Below are 24,622 nucleotides of genomic sequence, written 5' to 3' on the forward strand. Positions count from 1 at the left end.
TTTTGGACTATAACTCTTGAACCACAGGTTGTACAGTACAAAAATATATATTAAAAAAGATCCACTGGATTCTTTTGATTATGCCCCAACTCTCCATATAGGGCTTGACCATTTCCAAATGATCATAGCAATGAAACTCGTAACATCTGCTCGGTGGAAAGGGACACTGGAACAACTGTTATAATGTCAGCTGTCCCAGGGGACTCAGATTTGTATTTTAAAGGTTCACTGGTTTCTCCTGTGACCAGAATAGATCCAAACACTGAGCAGACATGAATGGTTCACATCCACGGCAATAATGGATACCGTAGTCACTCTTGTTCTCTTTATTGCCTTTTAAACAGTGATTTCCATCATCAAGGCAGAGAGCAGAGCAACATGTTCAACAGTTCATCATAGGCCAGAGGAATCACATATATACATGCAGTACATTGCTGAATTGAGCGGTATTTCCGGTATTTAGTCTTTGATTTGCATAGTCATGGTACAGTGGTTTGAGCTGTAGAGCACCACTGCTTCCAGATGTTCACCTGTCCCTCAGACTCAGAGCCTCACACCGCATTCACAAAGACAGGAAACAGGTTTGAACGCTTCATGGAACACATACTGTTCTGATCTGTCTGGTTGTTATAAACCACAGTTTCTCAACTTGTGGATTGGGACCCAAACTACTGACAGAGTCATGGACAAAGAACAACTTTAATACATAGGATTATTGTGGTATTTAACTTAAACGTCAAGAATCAAGGTTTATGTATCACTATTAGGTGTGCCACGGCAACAAAATGGCAATAATACAATAAACTAAGACAAACAAAAGACACAAGCCTTCAACAAGTGCACATCAGCATAACATAATAAAGTGAAAAAAGTAATATAAGTGTATAATAGGGAATATAAATGTGCAAAGCCATTTTCTGCAGAAAACCGTCACAGCGCTATAGCAGAAACAGTTGTATATATTTGTATATATTTGAATTTGTCATCTACACAATCCAATGTATATCACGTTTTTAAATAATCTACCTGGAATCAGATTACAGAATAGAAAAACTTAATTTACCAGATACAGTTTGACCTATTCATATATACTATGTTGTATTCAATAAAAACAATGACATTATTTAACCCCGGCATCCCTATCTATAGTGAAACAGCTGATTTACAAAAGAGCTGATCTACAAGCACACAAAGTATTGTGATGTGATATGTTGTGAGCTTGTAGATGAGCTATTTTCACTATTTGTTAAACAACACATTCTATACAGTTAACTTAATCTAAAGACTCATCCCACTGTGAGTGTATTAATGACAACATTGCTCACATCTTTATAATCAAAGTTTTCTTTTGTTAACCCTTACATGTGTTGGATGAAGCAATCCATCCAATCAGATGAAGTGTCTCCCTGCATTCCACAGTGTCCACAGAATAAATATGAATGACAAAATGCTGACTTCATCAACATTTATTTTGTATTAACTTTTCTCTATGAAAGCCATTCATTTCCATAAGCATTGAGCAAAGCCAGAAGTCAAAGCATCTCTCTACAGCCCACACTGTGAGTATAGGAATCAATTACAAAGCTTAAAAACAAAATCTTATCTTAAATGTTATCTTGTTTCATTGACTTCTGAACAATGGACACGTAATCTCTATTGACTGTCATTAGGTGGATAAGTGTCCAAACCCAACCCTGATGACAGTTTTTGCTCTTTATTAAAGCATTTAAGCATAAAGCAACAGTAATGCAGCTCTCTGCCTCTGACATTAGGAGAGTAATAACGACAAACAAACATTGACATTACTTAACGTCATACATTTTTATTTGCTTTCTTTTTCCTTATATAAAGCCATACATCTTCAGAAGTCTCTACTTCCCACACTGTGTCCTGGTGATGTCAGTGGACTGTGTGTCTCCCTCATGGTTGACCTTGCAGGTGAACACCTCCCCCTGCTCCCACAGTGCCTTGCTCATGGTCAGGGTGCTGCTGCGGCCATAGCGGCCGTCCTTCTCCACCTCCTCTGAGGTCAGGACCTCTGAGGTCGTCACCTCCTTCCCGTCCACCTCCCAGCTCACCTGGGCTCCTGGGGGGCTGTAGCCACTGAGCAGACAGGCCAGGGTGGCTGAGACCCCGGCAGAGAGCTGCTCAGATGAGGGAGGATGCAGAGAGACGGAGGGCCTGACCGTCACACCAGCTGGACAGAATAGCAGACCATGAATCAACTTCATATCGCTTTGTATGTACAGCGAATCATACACGGTAACACATTACACACAGAGGAGAGACAATGCATTCTATTAACTTCATTTGACTTTGTATGTACAATTAGCGTTGATTAACAGCACACAGACACAGTCAATAAAATTCATTGTTACACTAGAGCATGCATGAACAGGAACAGAAACTCAATATTTTCAATACTGTTATTATGGATTTGCATCTTTCATTAGTTTTTTGGGGACTTTTGGTTTTCAATTTAGTTTTAATTACTTTTTTTTAAAAACAGGTTTGCTAGATAAGTCAAGTTTAGTTTGTTTTGTCTTTTTTTTAAGGATTACAGTAGTTTTAGTTTAGCTTTTAATGTTAGTGTTAGTTTTAGGTGTACGGAGAGATTCAAAAAGCTCTGAAAAATATCAAAACATTAAATAGCAGATCAACAAGCTCACAATGGGTGGCATAGTGACGTGTTGTGAGCAGTAGATTGGTTACTTTAGTTAAATGAAATAGAAATAAGAACAAGGCTTCAAAAAACAACAACAGTATTGTGTGTTTGTGTGAGAAAACAAACAAAAAACAGCTAAAATCATAGAGAAAATGTCTTTAGTTGTAGTCTGTATTTGTCAATATTTCATACATAGGACTAGTATTTCGGAAGGATATTAAATCTTATCTTCCAATATTTTGATCTGTGCCAGTTTTAAGCCTTGTTGTTAAAACATTAGCGTTTGTTAAATTGTTAAAATTGTTAAAAATAAAAATAGTGAAAGTAAATATTTTGTCAATTGTAGTTTTCATCTATTGTTGTATAATGACAATCTAGTAACTAGAAAGAAAGAGAGGCAGTCAATTAAACTCATAGATTAGAGCCAGAGAAATACTGTAAATTACAGTAATTAGTTAACTTTGTTGACATGCATTAGCAATACTTTACTACTTACTAAGCATGTTACCACTGATTACTTTACTGTACAACATTTTAATTTCAAACTATTTTAGAACTGTATAAATTACAGATTTTACATTAAATTAAGCAATTTTGAAAATGCTACATAATCATTTTATACAATGTAGAACTACTATATTTGTAATAAAATCAAATAAGGATATTGACTTAATCTTTCATTTAATAAACAAGTCAGCTCTTGTTCATGCTGGTGATGTTACACTATTCAGTTCAGTTTAAATAATAACCTAATCCTTTATATAGAAATAAAAAAAACATAAATGCTTTACAGATAATTATAACACAGGTTAGTCATCAACATAATACAAAGATAAATGGAACAGCAGATAAACAATCAGTACTTACTTTTGACGATGAGTTTGGTGCCTCCACCGAAAGTCCACCACAGTGATCCATTCTGGTTAAACCATCGTACAAAAACCTCTGTTCCACATGAATGACTTCACTCAACCTCCACTCGCTCACCATGTACTGAACCGATTACAATAGCACTTATGAGTAACTTATATTACTTTAATTAGGAAGCATATCTGTTATTTATGTTACTCACTGTTTTCCAAATTACCAATATCCATTACTTTTTAAATACTTATGACTCAACGAGTCAATGAAATTCTGAAAAAACTTTAGCCCATTGAGATGCCAGGATTTCCTTGTGGAGGGTTTTCATTGAGCGTATTGTTCTGTGAATGAATATGATTGTGTTCCAAGATCCAGATAAAAAACAAAAACTTTGATGATAACTTGATGGTTCAGACCTCAGCAGGGTGTTGTCCATCAATCAGTTGTTTCATAAAACCACTTTAGAGATCCTCAACTGTTTTATCCGCAAACCCAAATTCAGTCTCATCCAGGAACACAGACTGGTTAACACTCTGGTAGCTGTTTCAATCTCCAAACTAGTAATTCCTGAGCAATAATTCCTATGGATAAGCGGCTCTATTTGCATGGCTCCAGCCAGGCTAGAGGCTGCTATAAACTGCATCCATACTGGCTCCTATAGACACGTCCAACAAGTAGGTACAGTATAGTCAATAATCCAAACCCTCTGCTGATCCATGTTGCATTAGCCATGAGTACTGGATCCTGGCTCCTTGCAGTAGCTTTTGTAAATCTCTCCTTCAAAATAAAACCAGTAAACCATCCTCATCATTCTTGTTTGACCAGTTGCACATGCTCTTAAAAAGGTTGCTTGTGATGTCAATATTCATACATGCTGATATGTCCCCCCTCTAAATACTAGTCTACTTGTTGAAATTACTGTCATTAGTAATACATTTTACATGAAACATATACGTATGATTAATTAACTCAGATAACTATTCTCTAAGTATGATTTAGGAAAATGTCATCAAAACAAATTATCCATTATACAATTAAATTCTTACCTGTATGTTCTATATATCATTACTTTTATGATAGTGATTATGACAGGTCCCAATGAGTTGTTCGAATAACTTCCTCTTTTATTGAGAGAGGTTTTTGTACGACTCTGTATCACTGTGTGAACGAGTGCACACTGTTCATATAGTCTTGACTCATACAGTAGTAAACACTTGTATCTTCAGCATGGACTCCACTGATGGTCAGGGTGTAGTCAGTCCCAGATCCACTACCACTAAACCTGGATGGAATTCCTGACCGAAGGTTCTTTGTGTAATAAATGAGGAGTTTAGGAGCTTCTCCAGGCTTTTGTTGGTACCAGGACAAATAATTTGATGAATATATGCTCTTACTCAGTCTGCATTCTAAACTCACTGAGTCTCCTACATTGACAGGTTTCACAGAAGGAGTCTGAGTCACTCTCATCTGGCCCCATGTTTCTGCAAAAAAAAAAAAAACAAGCACATTATAATTAGACCATCTGGAAATGTCTTCTTATCTTCGAGTTAAACATAAATTTTAATTACGTTATCCTTATTAAATAGAATCAGCTTTAGGTAGTTTTATTTGAAAAGTTCTGTTCTTATATTAAATCTAAACAGTATTAACTTATGATGGTATATGCGATGATCATTTAGAACCAATAAATAGAATTAGTAAAAAAAACAAAAAAAAACATATTTTATCTATATCCAAACAGAGATTAGATCAGGCTATAGGAGATTTATAAATGTGTTAAATGGTTACCTTGAATGCAGACAGCACATGTCAAGATGAAGATGACGGTCACACACACAGCTTTCAGAGTCATTGTCACAAGGAACAAGCTTCAGTCATGAAGGGTTCAACTTGCTGAACTATAAAGTCTGCCTGAGCACTGAAGTGTGTCCTTCAAAGATAAAGCCTCCTCTCTATGCAAATCATCTTAAACTTAACTGCTATATACCTCTATTACAGTGTGTCTTTAATCGTCTATTAGAAAACAATGTATTATGTGGTATACATGTTCAACTATTCCAACATTACTAAAGGTCTTTGAATGAATAATAATAATCATTATTATTATAATAATAATAATCATTATTACTATTAGTTTTATTACACTTCTTATTACAACAACATCAATTACCATTTCAACCTGTGCCTGTCAGTCTCTTTCCATCTGTCTATCCGTAACGGTATTTCTATGTATGTGTCTATGAATCCATGTACCTAACCATCTTATAAAGCCATATATTTTCACTCCAAAAATGAAATCTGTTTTTTTTAAAGATGAACCTTAAATAATGGGATTACATGTTGGTCATTGTCCAAGTTTTCCAAATGTATTCTCAGTGACAGTAAGCCCAAATTAAAATACATGCATTTTATTGAGTCTATTACTTTATTTTTTTTATAATTAAAGTTTGTTTTAATTCATTTTGAACACTAAAACAGACAGCACAATACAGCGTTCATTGGCTCATGGTAAATGCACATCAGAAAACCCAACAAGAGATTCTATTACTTTCAAAGTGCAAGATAACTTCCATGTGAATGTAATTAGCCGACATATTATATTATTTTTTCAGGCAAATACAACTAGCTTTAATGCTGTTTAACACCTGACTTTGTACTACATAAATTGTTTTCTCAAAGACCATTAAAGGCAGCCAGTAGTAATGGATTAATAGCTGTTGAGTTCCTTCAGGAAGATGATTTGCATAGAGAGGAGGCTTTATGTTTGAAGGACACACTTCAGAGCTCAGGGAGAGTTTATAGTTCTGCAAGTTGAACCCTAAACTTGTTCCTCGTGACAATGACTCCAAAAAACATGTTGACCATCCTCTTCATCCTGACATGTGCTGTCTGCATTCAAGGTAACACTGAAGTTTGTTTGTTTTTTAGCTATAGCAGGTTTTGTGATCATAAACATATTCTATGAATCTATTGTTAACCCATAAAAACCGGGAAAGCATCTGTGTCATTTTAGATTTCAGCGTTGGCTATTCAAAAATAGCAGATATACAAGCTCACAGCGCGTCACTTCGTGCCGCGCTGCAAGCTTGTACATCTGCTATTTTTTTACTTTTTTGAAAAATATTGAAAGAACTACTGGCTTAGAAGGCATTTGTAAAATCCCTCAGGTCTAGAATAAAATGATCTTCACATATTCTCATCAGATTTCATCAGAATTTGGATTCAGGACTGTGAAGTGAAGCTCAATTATAGGAAAAAAATAACAAGTTATAGAACAAAACTATCATAATAAGTTTTTTTTTTTTTCATATGGATAACATCCTTAAAACTCATATTCAACTGGAATATAAAGTAATAGTAGTCACTTACAAATGGCCTTATCTAACAACACAACATTTGAAGTATAACTACTTAAAGCAGATTCAATTGTTAATCTTTTTTTCCTTCTATTTAATAAGGATAACATAATACATAATTTTAACTAGAAGATGAGAAGACATTTCCAGATGATCTAATTATGTATAATATTTGTTTGTTTGTTTGCAGAAACGTGGGGCCAGGTCAGTGTGACTCAGACTCCTTCAGTGAAAACTGTTAATGTAGGAGACTCAGTGAGTCTAGCATGCAGAGTGAGTAGGAGCTCAGATTATTTGTCCTGGTACCAAGAGAAGCCTGGAGAAGCTCCTAAACTCCTCATTTATAGCACAAATAGCCGTCAGTCAGGAATTCCATCCAGGTTTAGTGGTAGTGGATCTAGGACTGACTACACCCTGACCATCAGTGGAGTCCATGCTGAAGATACAAGTGTTTACTACTGTATGAGTTACGACTATATCAACAGTGTCAGGACGTTCACACAGTGATGCAGAGTCGTACAAAAACCTCCCTCAATAAAAGAGGAAGTGATGGAACAGCTCACTGGGACCAGTCATGTCACAATCACCAATGACTGATAAAAGTCATATCATATATATAAAAAATATATCAAAGCAGTCTTATTCATTAGAACTGAATGTTACATAAAGTAAAGGATTTTATTATTCATTTGTAAAAATGTGTTTCGATTTTGAAGTTATATTCAAATATAATAATAATAATATAATAACAAAATGGTAAAACATATATTTATCTTTTACAATTAATTATTGTATACTTATATGCTCTTATTTTATCACTTTCTTCTTCTTCTCTTTATTCTTAATAAACAATCAGTATCATATAACTGACAAGTCACCCCTGCAAAACAATAAAACACGTGCAGGCCAGTCAAGCACTCCAGTATATTTTATTTGGGTAGTCTCTCCTGAAGTGCTCAGGTATTATTCTTTTCTCTGATAAATGTTGGCATACAAACTGACACTTCTTTTATTTTTAACTTTAACTGTGTAATTGTATTAATTATTAATAAAGACTGGCTAAATGAAATGGTAAATTAGCCAATTCACATTTTAAGCAACCACACTTCCAAGGTTCTCCTTGCTACACCCAACCGACTCAATCATAGGGTACCACTACCCTCTGCTGGACAATACCTTTAATTGCAACACATCTTTAACCCCCTTCTTTTTGTCAGATTCTTGTATCTATTTCTCCAAAATCAATGAATCCATAAGCCTTTGAAAATAACTATATAGAAATGTTTTTTGCATAAATGACAATGTCAGGTTTTTAGAAAACCGCAAAGTTACTTCATGAAATATTTAATGAGCACAATGTTTGACCCATGTTTCATCATAATAATTAGGTCCACGTCCACACTCCTTTACAGTATGTGTCACTGTACATAATAATACAGTGTAATACAGTGACATTTGGACTGGTATTTGCATTGAACTCATCCTAAACATCCGTAAGCGTGGGCAGTTACAGGGGCACCGCCGTCAGAGAACAGTAGGGGTTAAGTGTCTTGCTCAGGGACACTTCGTCATTTAGACTAGGGTCGGGACCAAACCATCTACTGTTTCCCGGGGGGGCCCTCTACCCACTCAGCTATGGTCGCCCTTTCATTTCCAAAAGACAGAGCCTTGTATAATTAGAGAGTTCCATCAATGAGGAGGCAGAAACAGCGGCGGTCACATTCATGTACACTGGATATAGCGACAGACTCCAGTGCATTCCGTAAACTTCGCCAATAGAAGGCTATGTAGTAGATTAGAAGACCTCTCCTTGAATGGCTCTGGCAAAAGAGAGGAACTATCAAATATCAACTAATAAGAACAGGGGGTGGAGCTAGAGCAAAGTGACACCAGTTGAAGACAAGGATTCCAAACAAGCTAAGTAACACCAATGAAGGACAAGGACTCTGAGTCTGACCCAACTGATTTGCCCCTGCCCGTGACGTCACAAGCGATACCTACTTTGTATAATCCCTCCCGTTTTTCAGTTCCAACATAAAAAAATAATAACTTTTTCCACACAGAACCAGGTGAAAGTGCTTTATAAGTCAGAGAGAAGTTGGTTGGAATGAGTATTATCTGAGGCTTTATTTAGGCTCAAAGCTTTTGAAAAACGTTTGAAGGACGCAAACAAGATGATTTTTTTCCTTTTTTTTAAAGTCATGGTGTAGATCCTTTAAATCAAAGAGATTACAAAAAGTATAGCAATAATATTACCAAAAGCACATAGAGCTAGCTCTAAGTGTATAATAGTGGACTTCAAATGTGCCGTAGTGCCTATGCCAATGTGCTACACATGATAATGTGTAAATAATTAAATGTCCTCCTGTTATTCTACAGAAAACCTATAGACTGAGTCTATTCACTAATCACTATACTGGCCGTACACATACAATGCAGCATGGTCCAAGTCTATTCTGTGTTTGTGATTTCAATAATTGGATCAATAATTGTTATCATTATTCAGTGCTTCAATATAACATTATAATGATTTATAATTAAACAATTTGTTGTTTCTATTTTTTATCAAAGATTTGCCACGGACACGGTTGTCTATGTATGGACAAATTGATGACCCTTGCAACAAAAGCATAATGCTTTGCATAATGAAATAAAATGAATAGGCCTATACAGCTAAACTTCTTAAAGCACAGAATCAATGATGTGCTGTGTAACACATTGTGGTGTATCACACCACACAAATGATACATTGTGACAGTGATGATTTCACTACACAACTCTTTCACACATCCAAATGAGAGAGTCAGAACATCTAGAGTCGTACCATCCTCTCGGATAACTGTCATCAGCCGCTGCTTTGTAAAACCCAGCACAGTCTTCGTCATTGTGGTTAGGCTCACCAGCTGTCCAGTACCTGTAGAGGTAGGAACATTTAATTAATTGCAATACGTTTACCAAAAACGGATTACTTTATCAACATAAACCCGAACAATGCAACAAATTGTGAGCTTGTAGAGCGGCTATCTTTTAAGTCATATATATATTTTTTAGATTTGGTGTAGAGGGAAAAAATTGAGCAGACCAAATATAGAGCCTTGTGGAACCTGGTAAGAGCGCTACACAGCCTCCCTCCCAGGACTCACCTAACCCCTAACATTGCAAGGCTGGGGTGGCTCAGGGTGGACGACAGAGTACAGCAACTTTCAATGGGTCTGGACTTAAAGATACTCAGGGGAACAATGCCCATGTACCTGTCCAAGTACTCTAGAGTGGGAGACGCCTATGGTCACAATACCAGAGGGAGCTCCTCTGACCTTGTTCCCCCTAAATTTGGCTCAAACATTAAATACATTGATCCCTACAAGCTTGCCCCCATAGACACACTCCCTCAGTGACATCCAGAGGCAGCCCTGTGTGAGTGGTATCCTCTTCAGCCCCAAACCCCCTTTTTTTAACGTATTGTTTTACTGTCCCACACCGGGGCATTCAAGCAATCAATCACAAAATAGGGTTAAGTGTTTAATCATGACCTTAGATCCTATTCTAGATACAAATTACTAGTGGATAGTAAAATAGACAACAGTAATAATTGTCTTAGTGACAGTGTGGTAGGTCTGTATTTTATTACAACATTTAAAACCATTTAAAAAGTAGTAAAGATTGTTATGATTGAATGATTGATTGATTGACATTTTCATTGACACAAATTAATATACATGAGTATAAATTTGAATGAAGGAAGAATGAAGGTAAAGTCTTACGTTGGTGTGGTCAGCACTGTTCCATCCACCCACTTCCAGATTCCTTGTACGTCATTGTGACTCAAACCAATCCACACATACGATTTCACGTCAGTACGTCTTGTAAGAAGGTCCTGTACAGAAAAGCAGTGGGTTACTGAAGTACAAGCTGTACAGTAATAATAACAGGTTACAACACGCACGCATGCACACACACACTATAATATACCTGTTTTTCGTTACTGTTTATGATGATCAGGTCTGATTGTTTGCCTCTACAGAATTCTCTGCTCTCATTCCAGGTTCTCTTCTCAGTAGAGATGTAATAACACACACCACCATCCAATGTAAATCCATCTGATCCGTCTAACAAAAACAGAATAAAGTTACCTCGATCCACTTCTTCAGAAATCATCAGTTTCATAATGCCCACATGACGGTTTATAGAAATACCACAGGTCATATTTAGACACATTAGGCACAATATCATTATGTATATTGTGTCAGTTAATTCATTCAGCATTTTTGCTGCTTTTGTCCAAACATCACACAAATCGGTGATCATTATCTCTATAGTCATCAAGAAATTGAAATTGATCAAGACGAATCTGTCCAATTTCTTATATTTCATCCTGATTGGCTAAGATTGGCATCCAAAGTTTTGCAAGAGTGGCTAATTTGAACAAAATGTCTCAATCATGAACGCGCCCGGTTGCCGTGAAACTTTGCACACAAATTCCCACTAGGAAAAAAGGCCAACCTTTTAACATTGTCCTGTTATAGCGCCACCAGGAGGCCAATTTTTGCTTATTACATTTTTTGCTATTAATCTTACAGATTTTGTCCAAAACTCACACAATTTGGATAGTCATATCATCAAGACGTATCTGCCTGATTTTTTGTACTTCAACCTTCATTCGCAAGAATCTAGTGGCTAGATTGAGTTGTATTACTTGGCCTGAGGAGCAAATTTGTCTACATTATTATTTTTTCAGCCCTAGCGTTCACTGCAGTCATAGTCAGATACAACAGTAAATAAGTCATTGATCTGCATAGGAACAATATTCCCTAAATTGAAGATCCACTATTTAAAAACACATACTGTATACCAATGCTCTTATGTTGCTGCTGATAAATGTATTACTACAAAAATCATATATTCTATAGGGTAACACATAAATACTAGCTCAGTGGTCTTGTGGTTAGACTGTCCACCCTGAGACTGAGAGGTTCATGGGGTTCAGTCATACCAAAGACTAGAACAATAGGAGAAAGTACCTGTGACGTAATAGCGTCATGTCCAGGGGGTGTACTTGTACATCATGTGACATACTGACATCTCACTATGCCTGCATATAATATCCAATCATATACTGGGTTTTGACCCAGTCTCTCTCTTACCTGAACATGCCACACTTCCTCCCGGCTTCACAGTTCCTCCCACCTCCTCACTTCCTCCCACCTCCTTACTTGCGCCCACCTCCTTAGTTGCATTCTTGCATTCTGAAAAATGAACAAAAAATACAGCTATATTAATTGTCACTTCACAGTTTACAAGTGTCAAAAAAGTGGGTGAAAAGGGGATGAAAGTGGGTGCACACCCCCCCCCCCCCCCCTTAGTATCTACATGAGGTTAGACATAAAGTGCTTTAACATAGCAATCTCAATTCTCAGTCATCCTCAGCCTACCTGTGTTTTTGTTTGCCGTTCCTTGGTTCTCATGATGGTCGATGCTCAACTCGATGTGAATGTCAGCCTCAGCCACACTGATTGAGACTGAGCAAGGGGAAACAACATATTTACATATACATAGCATATCCATCCGGTACAGTATCTACATGAGGTTAGACATAAAGGTGCATTAACATAGAAATCTCAATTTTCAATCATCCTCAGCCTACCTGTGTTTTTGTTTGCCGTTCCTTGGTTCTCATGATGGTCGATGCTCAACTCGAAGTGAATGTCAGTCTCAGCCTCACACAGACAGAAGAGGAAAAACAGCAAAGCAATGCAAGCCCTCATCCTGAAACCCAGTGACTATTGATACAGCACAAACCGTGATGTGGAACTCACTGACTATTGACACGACAACACAGCTGTCTTATATACATGTACAACTCAAAAGTGAACCACCCCTTTTCAAGGTGTCGTCCCAGATGTAACCCAATCCAAAAATAAAGTCACATTGTTCACATTGTTGGAATATCGTAACCTCAGATAAGTTTATAATGAGATATTTGGATATAGTTTGCGTGCATGCGTAAATGTGTACCTGTGTGAAATGAGTCATGAGTTAAGTTTTGGGCACTGTAAAGTTTTACAAAGCTTGCCCCCCCCCTTCTTATTTGAGTATAGAGATAATAATTTGACCAAAAACACATTGGCCTAGCCCTACATGTATACTAATGGACTCCTAATGTGTCATAGGGTCTCAATGCGCTGCACATTTTAAAACAATAGTATGTCTGCATTAACTACTGAGCCACTTGACCACCAAAAACAAATCCTAATTAATGTGGATAATGATAATCAGTACAGACAGTGCTTCCATTGCAAAAGAGCCACTAGCTGCAAAGGTGAGTGGGTGCGTATTATACATCATATGGCTGTTACAGAGATTGTTGGCTTTTCAAAGGACAGTGTTACTTGAGAACAGAAGGCGTTCAAATCAAATTCTACCAGGTGATCAGGTATTCTGCTGTTGATGATACAGTCCAAGGCATACAACACTTGATTTGATTTAGACGTAATAATTACATGTTAAATGTACAGAACAGAAACGTCAAGGATAAAATGCCAATGGAACACCGGAACAAAAAAAATATGTAGGCCTACATGATGAGTGATTAAGGGCATGCCAGGATTTTAATTGAACGCACTGTCACATAGTTTAATGCGAAGGCACCTAACTGTCAGATTTATGACCTTTATCTGCATGACCCAGTACACGTACATGTACATCACTCATCAAAGTAAGCATAATATAAATCAATCTGTGCTTAAACAACTTTTACTGAGTGACAAATATGTGCCATCGTTAAGAGAAAACACTAATTCTAAATACACAAGGCCAGAGGCCTGTTTTAATCAGAAACTATGAAAGCACAGATAGTGTAATGACTAATCAATGTATTAGTATTTCATCTATTATTATTTTTGAACAGACACAATACATGAATTGTAGGGCAAGAAATTAAGTTCATTTCAGAGGCGAGCATTTAATGCGAAGGCACCTAACTTTGACCAGAAGTGAACTAACTTTTAGGTTGGAGAAGGACCCAGGCTGTGGATGGATGGTTTCCATGGATTATGATTGTTGAGAGTTATTACAGTTGTTGTTGTCATTAGTGGACAACTAACGACAACCAGCTTTACTTCCAGTTCTTGTCCTTTGCCTTGGTAGCAAAGCTCCTTCTGAACATGCCTTCTGTTTTTACTCTTTTCCTGCATAATTTCCTCCAACAAAGGATTGAAAGCACATTTAGTTATTTTCACAGAATTGAGGCAGCTAATAGCAATAATTTATTCTGGCTATCTTGTTGTCTTCACCTGAAGCAATTGTGTGTACAGGTACCATGTGCAACACTACAAATCTCCTGCACATATTTATGAGCATGTTACTTTACGAGTCACCAAAATAACACATTTTTTATATGTTTTTACAATATAATGGAGAAAAAATATAGGTTATATTTTGAAAAATGTGCCACGGACACGTTTGTCCATGTACGGACATGTTGATGATCTCTGGACAAGACATGTCTATGGCACTTTTTTTTTTTTAAAGAAATAAGAAATATATTTTCTTCATTATGATGTAAAAAAAACATTACAAATGTGTAACTTTGGTGACTTGTAAAGTAACATGATCATTAGGGGAGACCGGGGACAAAAGTAACAGGCACAAAAGTAACACACTCAATAATTAATTAGAAATAAGCTAGAGGGGTGAGACTTCTTGTGCACATGCTCAGTAGGGTCCTCTCTCTGCCTATGAAAGGATAGAATGATCATTTCATCTCAGCAGAAGTTTTCAACAAAAAAAAACTGATTTTGAGGTGTAAACGTACATTTTTCAGTGTACGGTATTTTCCTTCTGCTGTCTAAAGATAAGATGTCAGCTAATTTAAACTTAGATGAATTGCAGCTCTACGTTATTGGTCACAAATTAACGTCAGCAGCCTATATGCTAGTATAGGTGTTTCTAGCTAGAATATGGGATTTTATCATGGTTGCCCCATCGGGGGCAATTGTAAGACTAGCGTGACGCGTCGTACACATCACTGATCCACCTTACAGCCACCTCACAGTGTGAGCGAGAGTATTGTGTGAAAGTAGGGCGAAGTCTCTTATAATTCTGGGACATGGCAACACTGTGGTGAAAAGTAAGGCAAATTCGCTTATAATCATAGGACATGGCAATGCTGAGTGTCCTGTGCTCCCCTCATTCTCTGTGAGTGTGTCTGTCCCCCTGTCTGTCGAAGAAGGTTCGGTCCCACATAGAATTGCCTAGTTGGGTTCCACATCGGGCCCAGGTAGAAGCCACCTAAAGCCCACATGGGCATCCCAGTTGGGACCCACCTCGGTCCCACATAGACTTGCCTAGTTGGGGCCCACCTAGGGCCCAGGTAGAACCCAGCTAAAGGCCACATGGGCAACCCAGTTGGGACCCACCTCGGCCCCACATAGAATGGCCTAGGTGGGGCCCACCCAAGGCCCAGGTAGAACCCACGTATAGCCCACACGGGCAAGCCCAAGTGGGGCCCATATAGTTCAGCCCACCTTGAAACAATATGGGACCCACGTCAGCCCCACATAAATTGCCAAATTGGGGCCCACCTAGGGCCCAGGTAGAACCCACTTAAAGCCCACATGGGCAAACACAGTTAGGACCCACCTCAGTGCCACATAGACTTGCCTAGTTGGGGCCCACCTAGGCAACTGAAAATCAGCTCTGCTTCTCCTCCCTGTCTGTGCACTCAATTCGCTGAGCTGTGTGTCGTTCCTTCATCAACATGCAGATCTGGAAGACCACAAGCTTGGCTGATGCAACGTGGTCAGACAATGATAATATCATTGTCTGACCACACCACATACACTCCCTCACATGCCGTTGACTTTGATATATTATAACCGAAGTCAACGGCATGCGAGGGACCACAGTGAACAAATGGTGCACGAAAAGAGCAAAAACAGAAGGCATGTCATCTGTTCAGATTAGGGGTCATCACCATGCAAGCCTGTGATGGACATTTACGTCAATATTTTACATGCAAAACAAGTAATCACTAATATTACCAGAATCACATGGGCCTAGCCTAAATATATAATAATGGACTCCTGATGTGCCATAGTGTCTATACTCTATTCCACAGTGCACATTTTAAAACAAGTCACTTATCAAATAAATAAAAAAATAATTATTTGGGGGGGAAAGCCGATCTATAAGCACACATCACAGCATGTTGTGAGTTTGTAGATCAGCAAGTTTCCTTAGCCTATAATGACATGCCCAAAATTGGGATGTCAGGGTTAAAGTGGTAGTTAACTATATTTTCGAAAACCTGGAGCCTGGGAAGTTATCCACTGTATACTGGCAGGTGGCAATCCTGAGACAGGCATTAAATGTGGCATGGTCCAAGTATATTCCATGTTTGGGATTTCAATAATTGGGTCTTATCAGTACAGACAGTGCTTCCATCTTACATTGCAGGAGCAAAAGGGCCATACGGTACTTGAGGACAGGAAGAGATATTTTACTTTCAAACTCATTTTGGGTCATTTTATTGTGTACTCAGGCTTTTGGGAGCACCCCGAACAGTTTTTAAGTTGCTTCATTCAGTAATTAGATATTTGATATTCATTTCATCAGACCCAACCCATTGTAACTTCAAGCTAAATGTTTTAGTTAGATTCATCGGAAACACCCGTCCTTTTTTCTGGTGACTGATGTTGTCCTTCTAATACATGAGAAGACCTTGTTTTTTCAATTACTTTTTTTAATTTATTTAAAATAAATAAATTGGAAAATAAAAAAATCTAAATACAATCAAATAAAATAAAAAAAGTAATTGAAAAAACACAGCCCCTCACGTATTAGGAGGGCAGGATGAGTCACCAGAACCAAGGACGGGTGTTTTTAATAAATCTAACATGGTTAGAATGGAGTTTGAAGTTAGAATGGGTTTGTATCATAGAGTTAAAAATAATAGAGAGGGCACCGGATATCGCCTCCCATCCACTTTCATTGAGTTGCTCACCCAGCGCATGAAGCGAATTCACCCCTTCTTCCGGGTTGTAAAGTGTGATGGGCGTAGCCTATTTGGGGCCACTGTGATACGTTCTGCGTCACAGAAGTGACGCGTTTTACGTCACAGAGGTGCGCGGCCCCGTGCGCAAGCTTGTGCGCAAGCTCGTGAGTCAAGCCCATTGGTCGAAACCGTTTTCGCTCGTACATTTGCAGTGGCCCCGTCCGTTTAAGCTGCAGTACCTACGAATGGCCAGCATGTCCATTTCGCTTCAATGCAAGCACTGGGTTCTGGGGGCTTGGTTTGTATAGGAAGGGGGCGTGTCTGATGAAATGAATATCAAATATCTAAATACTGAATCAAGCAACTTAAAGGAGACATCCGGGCATTTTAAGTGTTATCTTCGATGTGTGGCAAATCACTCACCAACGTAGAAATGCCCATTGAGTTACTCCACAGATCCCCCTGTCGACCCCCACCGTTGGCATAATAGGAGGCGCGAGCATAGCCCAAATTCGCCTATTTTAACAAATGCAAAGTCTGTTTTTTTTCTCCTAGCACTCACTGTGGAGTCCCATGATACCCTTACAGGCGTTGAAAGTCCCGACAAGCTAACCGCAAATAACAGAACGAGCTAACGCTCGTTGCTTGTTTCTCTCCGAACCTGGCAACCTGGTGTTGCCAGGCAGAGAGATACCACAAATCTCCTGCAGTATATTAATGAGAATGTCACCCCGACACTTTATGAGTCACCAAAATTAAACAAATAGTTTGCACCTATAGCCCAGCTCATCCGTTACATGTTTTACTCACATAATGGGAAGTTATACGTCTCTATACTGTGATTAACAATAAATAACTACCTTTAAACAGACTCACAAGTGTGGGGCTGATAGACAAACACGCATACTTCTCTTATTTTGGGGATATAACTGTGTTTGTTCGTAGCATTTACCTTGACGTTCACAGATGGAACAACATACAGAGAGAGAGAGAGAGAGAGGGGAAACTTTTGGCAAATGTATTTATTTCCTTGTCACCAGTGTTGATTTGGTGAATCTATCTCTGGCGGGACGCTATTTTAAAGACGTCACACGCATGTCGCTTAACACCTACACTACAATGGACAATTGATATGCATCTAGGCTCATTCCTATGTTCATTCGCCTGGTGTGACACCAGCCTTTGTTGAGGTGAACTTAAGGGTTGTTTTTAATCGATGCATGTCCGTGTGCGTGCTCCTGCTCAAAAGACTGGTGGGATGGGGTGTTACCGTGTCCCTAACCAATGCACCACCCCTTGTCACGCAACCTCCACCATCATAGTTTGTTTTTCTTCCTCGTACACTGTTTCACAGTGCATAACATGGATTATTGGATTCTTTTTCAAGCTTCACACATGCAACATGGACATTCTACTGTCAATCATGGTTTACACAGTTCTCCCTCTTGACAAACTGGATATTCAACTTGATATTCAGTTGATAGATAGAGACAGAGGGGAATTTATATTTTATTTCTTGCTAATTTGTTTCCTTGTCATTCAACCTTGATACTCTTCTTCATAACTTCACCATTTTTGAGTGGTGCTAGCTACTCCAAGGACTGATTTTGTGTGTGGATCTGTCCGTCCGTCTATCCGTTTGAGCACGGCCTCAACAGCTGCGGCTGAGTGCAACACAAAGATGCAACCAGTTACACAAATTATACACAAACAGGAGTGTGCGCACACACACACGCACGCACGCACGCACGCACGCACGCACGCACACACACACACACACACACACACACACACACACACACACACACACACACACACACACACACACACACACACACACACACACACACACACACACACACACACACACACACTTTTGAGTAAAAATACTTAATTAATAGCTTTACAGTTTGAATAAAGTTTTTTGAATAAAACTAAAAGTGAAATGTGGGCCTCAAAATTGCCAAAAACCTGAGAGTGGTCCTGGACATTCAGCTGTCCTCCAAGACACTCTTCCCAGCTGTATGTATTGTAGTATAACTACAATACATCTAATTATATAAACGACAAGTTACTTCCGCGCGCCGCTGACGCTATAGCCACAGCTCTGTAATCGAGTAAACACAACGGCGCCATAGCACATGTCACGAACACACTAGCCACGGCCGACTTTCACAATTTACGGGTGGCGTAGGGCACCTATCATTGCTCACTTCACAGTTTCCACGTCGCAACATAATTTATTCCACTCACGACATTTCGGACAAAACGGAAGGTGCAACAGTTTCGTACCGTTTACCGTGCACACCACCGACACCGAACGGCGACGGGTTTCGCCGAAACAACACGAGCGGCCGCCATTGCACTCTGCCCATCTCCTCCACAACAACACACACGCAGCTCCTTTGCTTCAACCCCCCCCCCCCCCCCCCCCTTCTTACGTACCTCCTTTGTTCCACCCAGGCCGTTACTTTCACTTCACTCATGTCTCGATCACAATATGTCCGTCTTTCACGTGCCATGTTCATCCCAAACACAAAAACAAACGCCGACGGCTACAGCACTGCACGTTGCCCTGGTACATCTGGTAAACAAACCAGCCTAGGTTCATGACACCAAAGGACTCGACAGTGATGTCATCATTATGCAACCCGGAAGTACAAATACCAAGGATACGTCAGTGATGTCAGTCGGGTTGCCAAGTCATGCCAGGTTTTAAAAAACAAGCGACAGAAACAAGCAAACCGTGCATGAACAAAAAAAAAAACGCCGAAGGGGTCCGCCATGTTCCAGGGGGGTCCCCGGGGGTCCCAACACTCACAGGGGGTCGGCGGACCACCAGGGGGTCCGCGGACCACCAAGTTAAAAATAAATATTAACATTTTTCCCCCAAATTTTATTTTATTTTTTTCCCTTTTGGACAGTTTTACTCCGGCGATTTCGGTACCCCAATATACACGCGCCCGCGCTGGGCCCCGTGCGCGGCTGGGGTTGAGGGGGGCGTAGCCCCCCGAAACTCTAGTATATAATATAACTTAGCAAATAAATCACCAGAGGATTCAGTTTTCATGTCTCGTTTACTGTGTTCCTATCTTACATGCAGTGGTGAAAAAAGTACTCACATTTTTTACTTAAGTAAAAGTATCAATGGGGAGAACAGGGTAAGATGAGCCAGTGGGACACAAAAAAAAAAGATTTTTGCCAGTTTTTCTACATGTCAGGTAGAATGACTGTCATATCAAAGTAAATGTACCCAAGTCTAATCACTCCTCACACGTCTGTCCACATTGGGAAAGGAGCTAATTAACTCCAGTGAAGGACAAGGATTTTCAACCACGTCCAGTGAGGTTTCTCAAAAATGGCTACGACAAGCAGGTCAAAATGTATGGCAAAAGACAGAGCCTTGTATAATTAGAGAGTTCCATCAATGAAGAGGTAGAAACAGCAGCGGTCACGTGGTTCATGTAAACTGGAAATAGCAACAGACTCCAGTGCATTCCGTAAACTTCCGGTTTAGGGCTGTGTCACTATTCGCCAATAGAAGGCTAGTAGTAGAAGACCTGGCCTGATGAAGTGAACGGAGGTGACCTATACTCTCCTTGAATGGCTCTGGCAAAAGAGAGGAACTATCAGATATCAACTAATCAGAACAGGGGGTGGAGCTAGAGCTAAGTGACACCAGTGGAAGACAAGGATTCCAAACAAGCTGTAACACCAATGAGGACTCTGAGTCTGACCCAAGACACTTTATTTGTATATCTTTCATACGATACATGCAGCTCTAAGTGATTTAAAGGAACTACACCATGAATTTTAACTTTTCTTTCTTTTTTGTGTGTTTTTGGTCTCCCCTACCTCTCTTCTATCCCAAAAAATAGCCCAGTTTGAGCACTCAGGCTTTCACAGCATATCTGGGGTTTTATGTAAATTGATCGCAAAACTTTGCCCCCGCCCATCACGGGCGGATTTGCCCCCGCCCGTGACGTCACAAGCGATACCTACTTTGTATAATCCCTCCCGTTTTTTCAGTTCCAACATAAAAAAATAAAAACTTTTCCACACAGAACCAAGAGATAACATGCATACAAACTGTCTCAATAGCGCCATGTGCCAAATAAGAACAATGTGGTATTGCAGGTGAAAGTGCTTTATAAGTCAGAGAGAAGTTAGTTGGAATGAGTATATCTGAGGCTTGATTTAGGCTCAAACCTTTTGAAAAACGTTTGAAGGACATAAACAATATGATATTAAATATATTTTTTTAAGTCATGGTGTACTGTAGATCCTTTAAATCAAAGAGATTACAAAAAGTATAGCAATACTATTACCAAAAGCACATAGAAGCTAGCTCTAAATGTATACTAGTGGACTTCAAATGTGCCATAGTGCCTATGCCAATGGGGTGCAGTACGTTTGTCCGACAGCGCATTCCTCCGACAGCGCAGTGCTCCGACATTAAACAGTAAACCCGAACCAAAACCGCACCTAACCCTAACCGCACGCGGATGCCACATAGTCTGAGAAAAGGTCTGTCGGATTAACGCATGCCTCCCATGCCAATGTGCTACACATGATAATGTGTAAATAATTAAATGTCCTCCTAGTTATTCTACAGAAAACCTGGAGAATGAGTCTATTCACTAATCACTATAGGCTACTGGCTGTAAAAATACAATGCAGCATGGTCCAAGTCTATTCTGTGTTTGTGATTTCAATAATTGGGTGTTATCAATATGCAGTGCTTTAATATAACATTATAATGATTTATAATTAAACAATTTGTTTTTCTATTTTTTATCAAAGATTTTCCACGGACACGGTTGTCTGTGTATGGACACATTGATGACCCTTGCAACAAAAGCACAGTGCTTTGCATAATGAAATAAAATGAATATACAGCTAAAATTCTTAAAGCACAGAATCAATGATGTGCTGTGTAACACATTGCGTGTATCACACCACACAAAGATTTGTGTGAGGTTTGGTTTTCTAAGTAGCCCTTTTGCGATGGAAGCACTGTCTGTACTGATGAGACTCAATTATTATCATCCAAAATAATTATAATTTTGTTTTTGGTGGTTAAGTGGCTCAGTAATACAGACATACTATTGTTTTACTATGTGCAGCACACTGGAATAGACCCTATGACACATTAGGAGTGTACATTTAGGGCTAGGCCAATGTGTTTTTGGTAAAATGATTATTTTGCATGTACGTGGCAAAACTTTAATATCAATGAAAATGTCCATCACGAGCTGCCCCTAATTAAACCCACTGGGTTTAATTACCATTTTGATCCAGACAGCTCTGCTGATCCACCCTCCAGTATTTATCATTTGTCTTCCTGCATGATAATGTGCGTGCATGAACATTGTTAAGAATCACTCATCACTTATCAAGACTGAAAGAACACTGACATGTCACTGACATCTTCACTGTCTGTGCCAAGACTCTTTCACTGGCATTTTAAGAATGTTCAAAATTGTCACACAAACCAACACGCTTCAACAGAAGTGATTTTAATCTTTATTCAAATACTATCAGGACCATCAAACCATGTTGTGGATAATCTGTCAAATCAAATTTGTATGTGTAAAGACATTATTTCCTTATAGCAAGAAACACCATCCTGTTGGTGACCCTTGTTTAACCCTTGCATTAGTGTTAGAAACCTGCATACACTTTTGGTGTTAGCGGGTCAAATTTGACCTGTGATTTAATTCAGCCCAAAATACTGAAAATATATATTTTTTCATGTTTTTTCTTCCACCTCATAGCTAGCTGACGTTATGCATTCATATCCATGTAAACACTTTTCAAAATATTATTTGGGGTTAGGGTTAGGGTTTCATCTTTCAATATATCTGTTTTCAATTATAGAAATGTAAAAATTCACTCATTACATGTCCTATAATGAAGACAATGGATAATGATGTTATCTAGCTATAACAGACTAATATTAGAACACACTTCCAAAAAAATGTTTTTAAGTGTTTAAGTTTTTTTACTTGGTTAATATTATTAACAATAGTGACATCTTCGGTGTTAAGGGTCAAAATGTACCCGTATACCATAGAAGGTAAAAAGTCATTTATTTTTCATAAACCCAAACTTTATTTTACTCCTATTAGCAAATGCAAATGCAAATTTGACCTTTAACACCACAGATGTCACTTTTTTTAAGAGACCATGAGAATGAACTAAAATGGTGGTTATTACTTTTGTGGGTTCAAATCCACCGTGGTGCATCCGGCTTTGTCGAGCGTCTACACAAACACAATTGGCCCGTGTTCGGGGGAGGGAAGGCGGGGAGGGTGATATCGGTCATTGCACGTACTCCTACGGGTTGGGGCAGCACATGTCAGCGGGGAGTGCTGGGCGGGAGGAGTAGGATGAAGGCTCTACGTCCTCCTGGTGGGGGCTCCTCACTGGCAGGTGAGTCAGTAGGATAAGACAGCAGTGACAACACAGAAACGTGTGTGGGGAGGAATTAATTGGCATAAAGACTAAATTGGGGAGAAAAAGGGGTAAGAAATGATTGGCTACTCTAAATTAAAAAAAGGGGAAAAAATAAGAAAAAAATAGCTGTTATGAGGAAATCATGAAGAAATATAAAGAGTATTTTTTACCTTTACTTTGTTTTTAACCTTTTTTTTAAACTTTTTTTTTTACTTGATAATGGGTAAAAAAATACCCTAACACAATGGAAGGGTTATATTAACCCTCGTTTTATATTCAAATTTACAAACATCTTTCATCCGACCCCACATTTTTTATATTTCTTGTTTTATACAGCTTCAACAGCCTATATATACACACATACATACATGCATAGAGCCATACACACACACACACACACACACACACACACACACACACACACACACACACACACACACACACACACACACACACACACACACACACACACACACACACACACACACACACAATTACATAGGCAATTGGCACTGGGTGAAAAAGTGGGTTACAAAAATCGTGGGATAAAGAATTAGGGAGAGAAAAATGGTTGCGAACTTTGTTGTAATGAATTGTGGAGTTAGACACTCAAAGCCGTTATTCACTCATTTAAAATATTCAAATCATTCTTTGTTCTTTACTATAACTATTAATCAGTTAAAATATCCAAATCATGCATTGTTCTGCATTAAATAATGCGTGTTGTTATGCACTAATATCAAATACTCAAATCATTCATTGTTCTTTCCTAAATAAAGTTGTTATACACTCATGTCAAATGTGTACAGTGATATTAAACAGGGGTCATCTAGACTCTAGATCCTAGAGGTTATTTTTGAGGAAGTGTTTCTTGCTATGCGGAAATATCTTCACACGCACACACTGTCTTTTTTGAATGGATGATATATCTATTAAATGGAATGATGGTCCAGGAAGTGTTTAAATAATGATTTAAATCATACTGTTTTTTATTTATTGGGATCCATATGAGGCAATGCAATGCTATATGTTGTAGATATGTATGCTATGAATGCTTCTGTCAAAATCCAATAAACAAACATTAATAAAAAACATATCTGTTCAGGCGTGCGTGAGATATGTGACGTTAGAACATTCCTAAAATGCAAGTGGAAGAATCTTGGCACAATCGCTACGTTTTTGTTTCAGAAATGTAGTTTTTGTACAGAAATGTGCAGACTTTTATTTAGATTATGATAATATAATATGTCTGTGTGTGTGTCTCCGTCTGTGGCCAGCTAATCTCCG

The 24,622-nt window shown here is 38.7% G+C and overlaps 1 protein-coding gene and 1 long non-coding RNA gene across 3 annotated transcripts; both read right to left on the minus strand.

The window, feature by feature from the left end:
- Positions 1 to 4,598: 4,598 nt before the first annotated feature.
- LOC311055910 lies at positions 4,599 to 5,434 on the minus strand. The gene is made up of 2 exons (XR_014601833.1): positions 5,318 to 5,434; positions 4,599 to 5,010 (listed from the first exon to the last, which is right to left on the minus strand). It is a non-coding gene; the product is annotated as an uncharacterized lncRNA (long non-coding RNA).
- A 2,361-nt stretch (positions 5,435 to 7,795) lies between these two features.
- LOC311055404 (CD209 antigen-like protein C) lies at positions 7,796 to 12,688 on the minus strand. Of its 2 annotated transcripts, XM_084071593.1 has the most exons (6): positions 12,527 to 12,688; positions 12,315 to 12,401; positions 12,027 to 12,128; positions 10,855 to 10,991; positions 10,647 to 10,759; positions 7,796 to 9,799 (listed from the first exon to the last, which is right to left on the minus strand). In XM_084071593.1, the coding sequence occupies exons 1-6, from the start codon at positions 12,645 to 12,647 to the stop codon at positions 9,655 to 9,657; spliced, it is 705 nt and encodes a 234-aa protein (XP_083927719.1). In that variant the 5' UTR covers positions 12,648 to 12,688; the 3' UTR covers positions 7,796 to 9,654. The 2 variants fall into 2 exon arrangements, with proteins under 2 accessions (XP_083927719.1, XP_083927720.1); XM_084071594.1 differs by lacking the exon at positions 12,315 to 12,401.
- Between the last annotated feature and the right edge of the window lie 11,934 nt (positions 12,689 to 24,622).

The sequence above is a fragment of the Gymnoscopelus microlampas genome, assembly GCF_963454915.1.
Source record: "Gymnoscopelus microlampas genome assembly, chromosome: 11".
NCBI classification, from domain to species: Eukaryota; Metazoa; Chordata; class Actinopteri; order Myctophiformes; family Myctophidae; genus Gymnoscopelus; species Gymnoscopelus microlampas.

Bases quoted from the DNA above. Each gene is read 5' to 3' on its own strand.
- LOC311055404 (XM_084071593.1), bottom strand. From the start codon at position 12,647: ATGAGGGCTTGCATTGCTTTGCTGTTTTTCCTCTTCTGTCTGTGTGAG. The intron at 12,129-12,314 runs GTAGGCTGAGGA...TTCATTTTTCAG, and splicing joins AACGGCAAACAAAAACACAG to AATGCAAGAATGCAACTAAG. The intron at 9,800-10,646 runs GTAAGACTTTAC...CTACCTCTACAG, and splicing joins ACAGTGCTGACCACACCAAC to GTACTGGACAGCTGGTGAGC.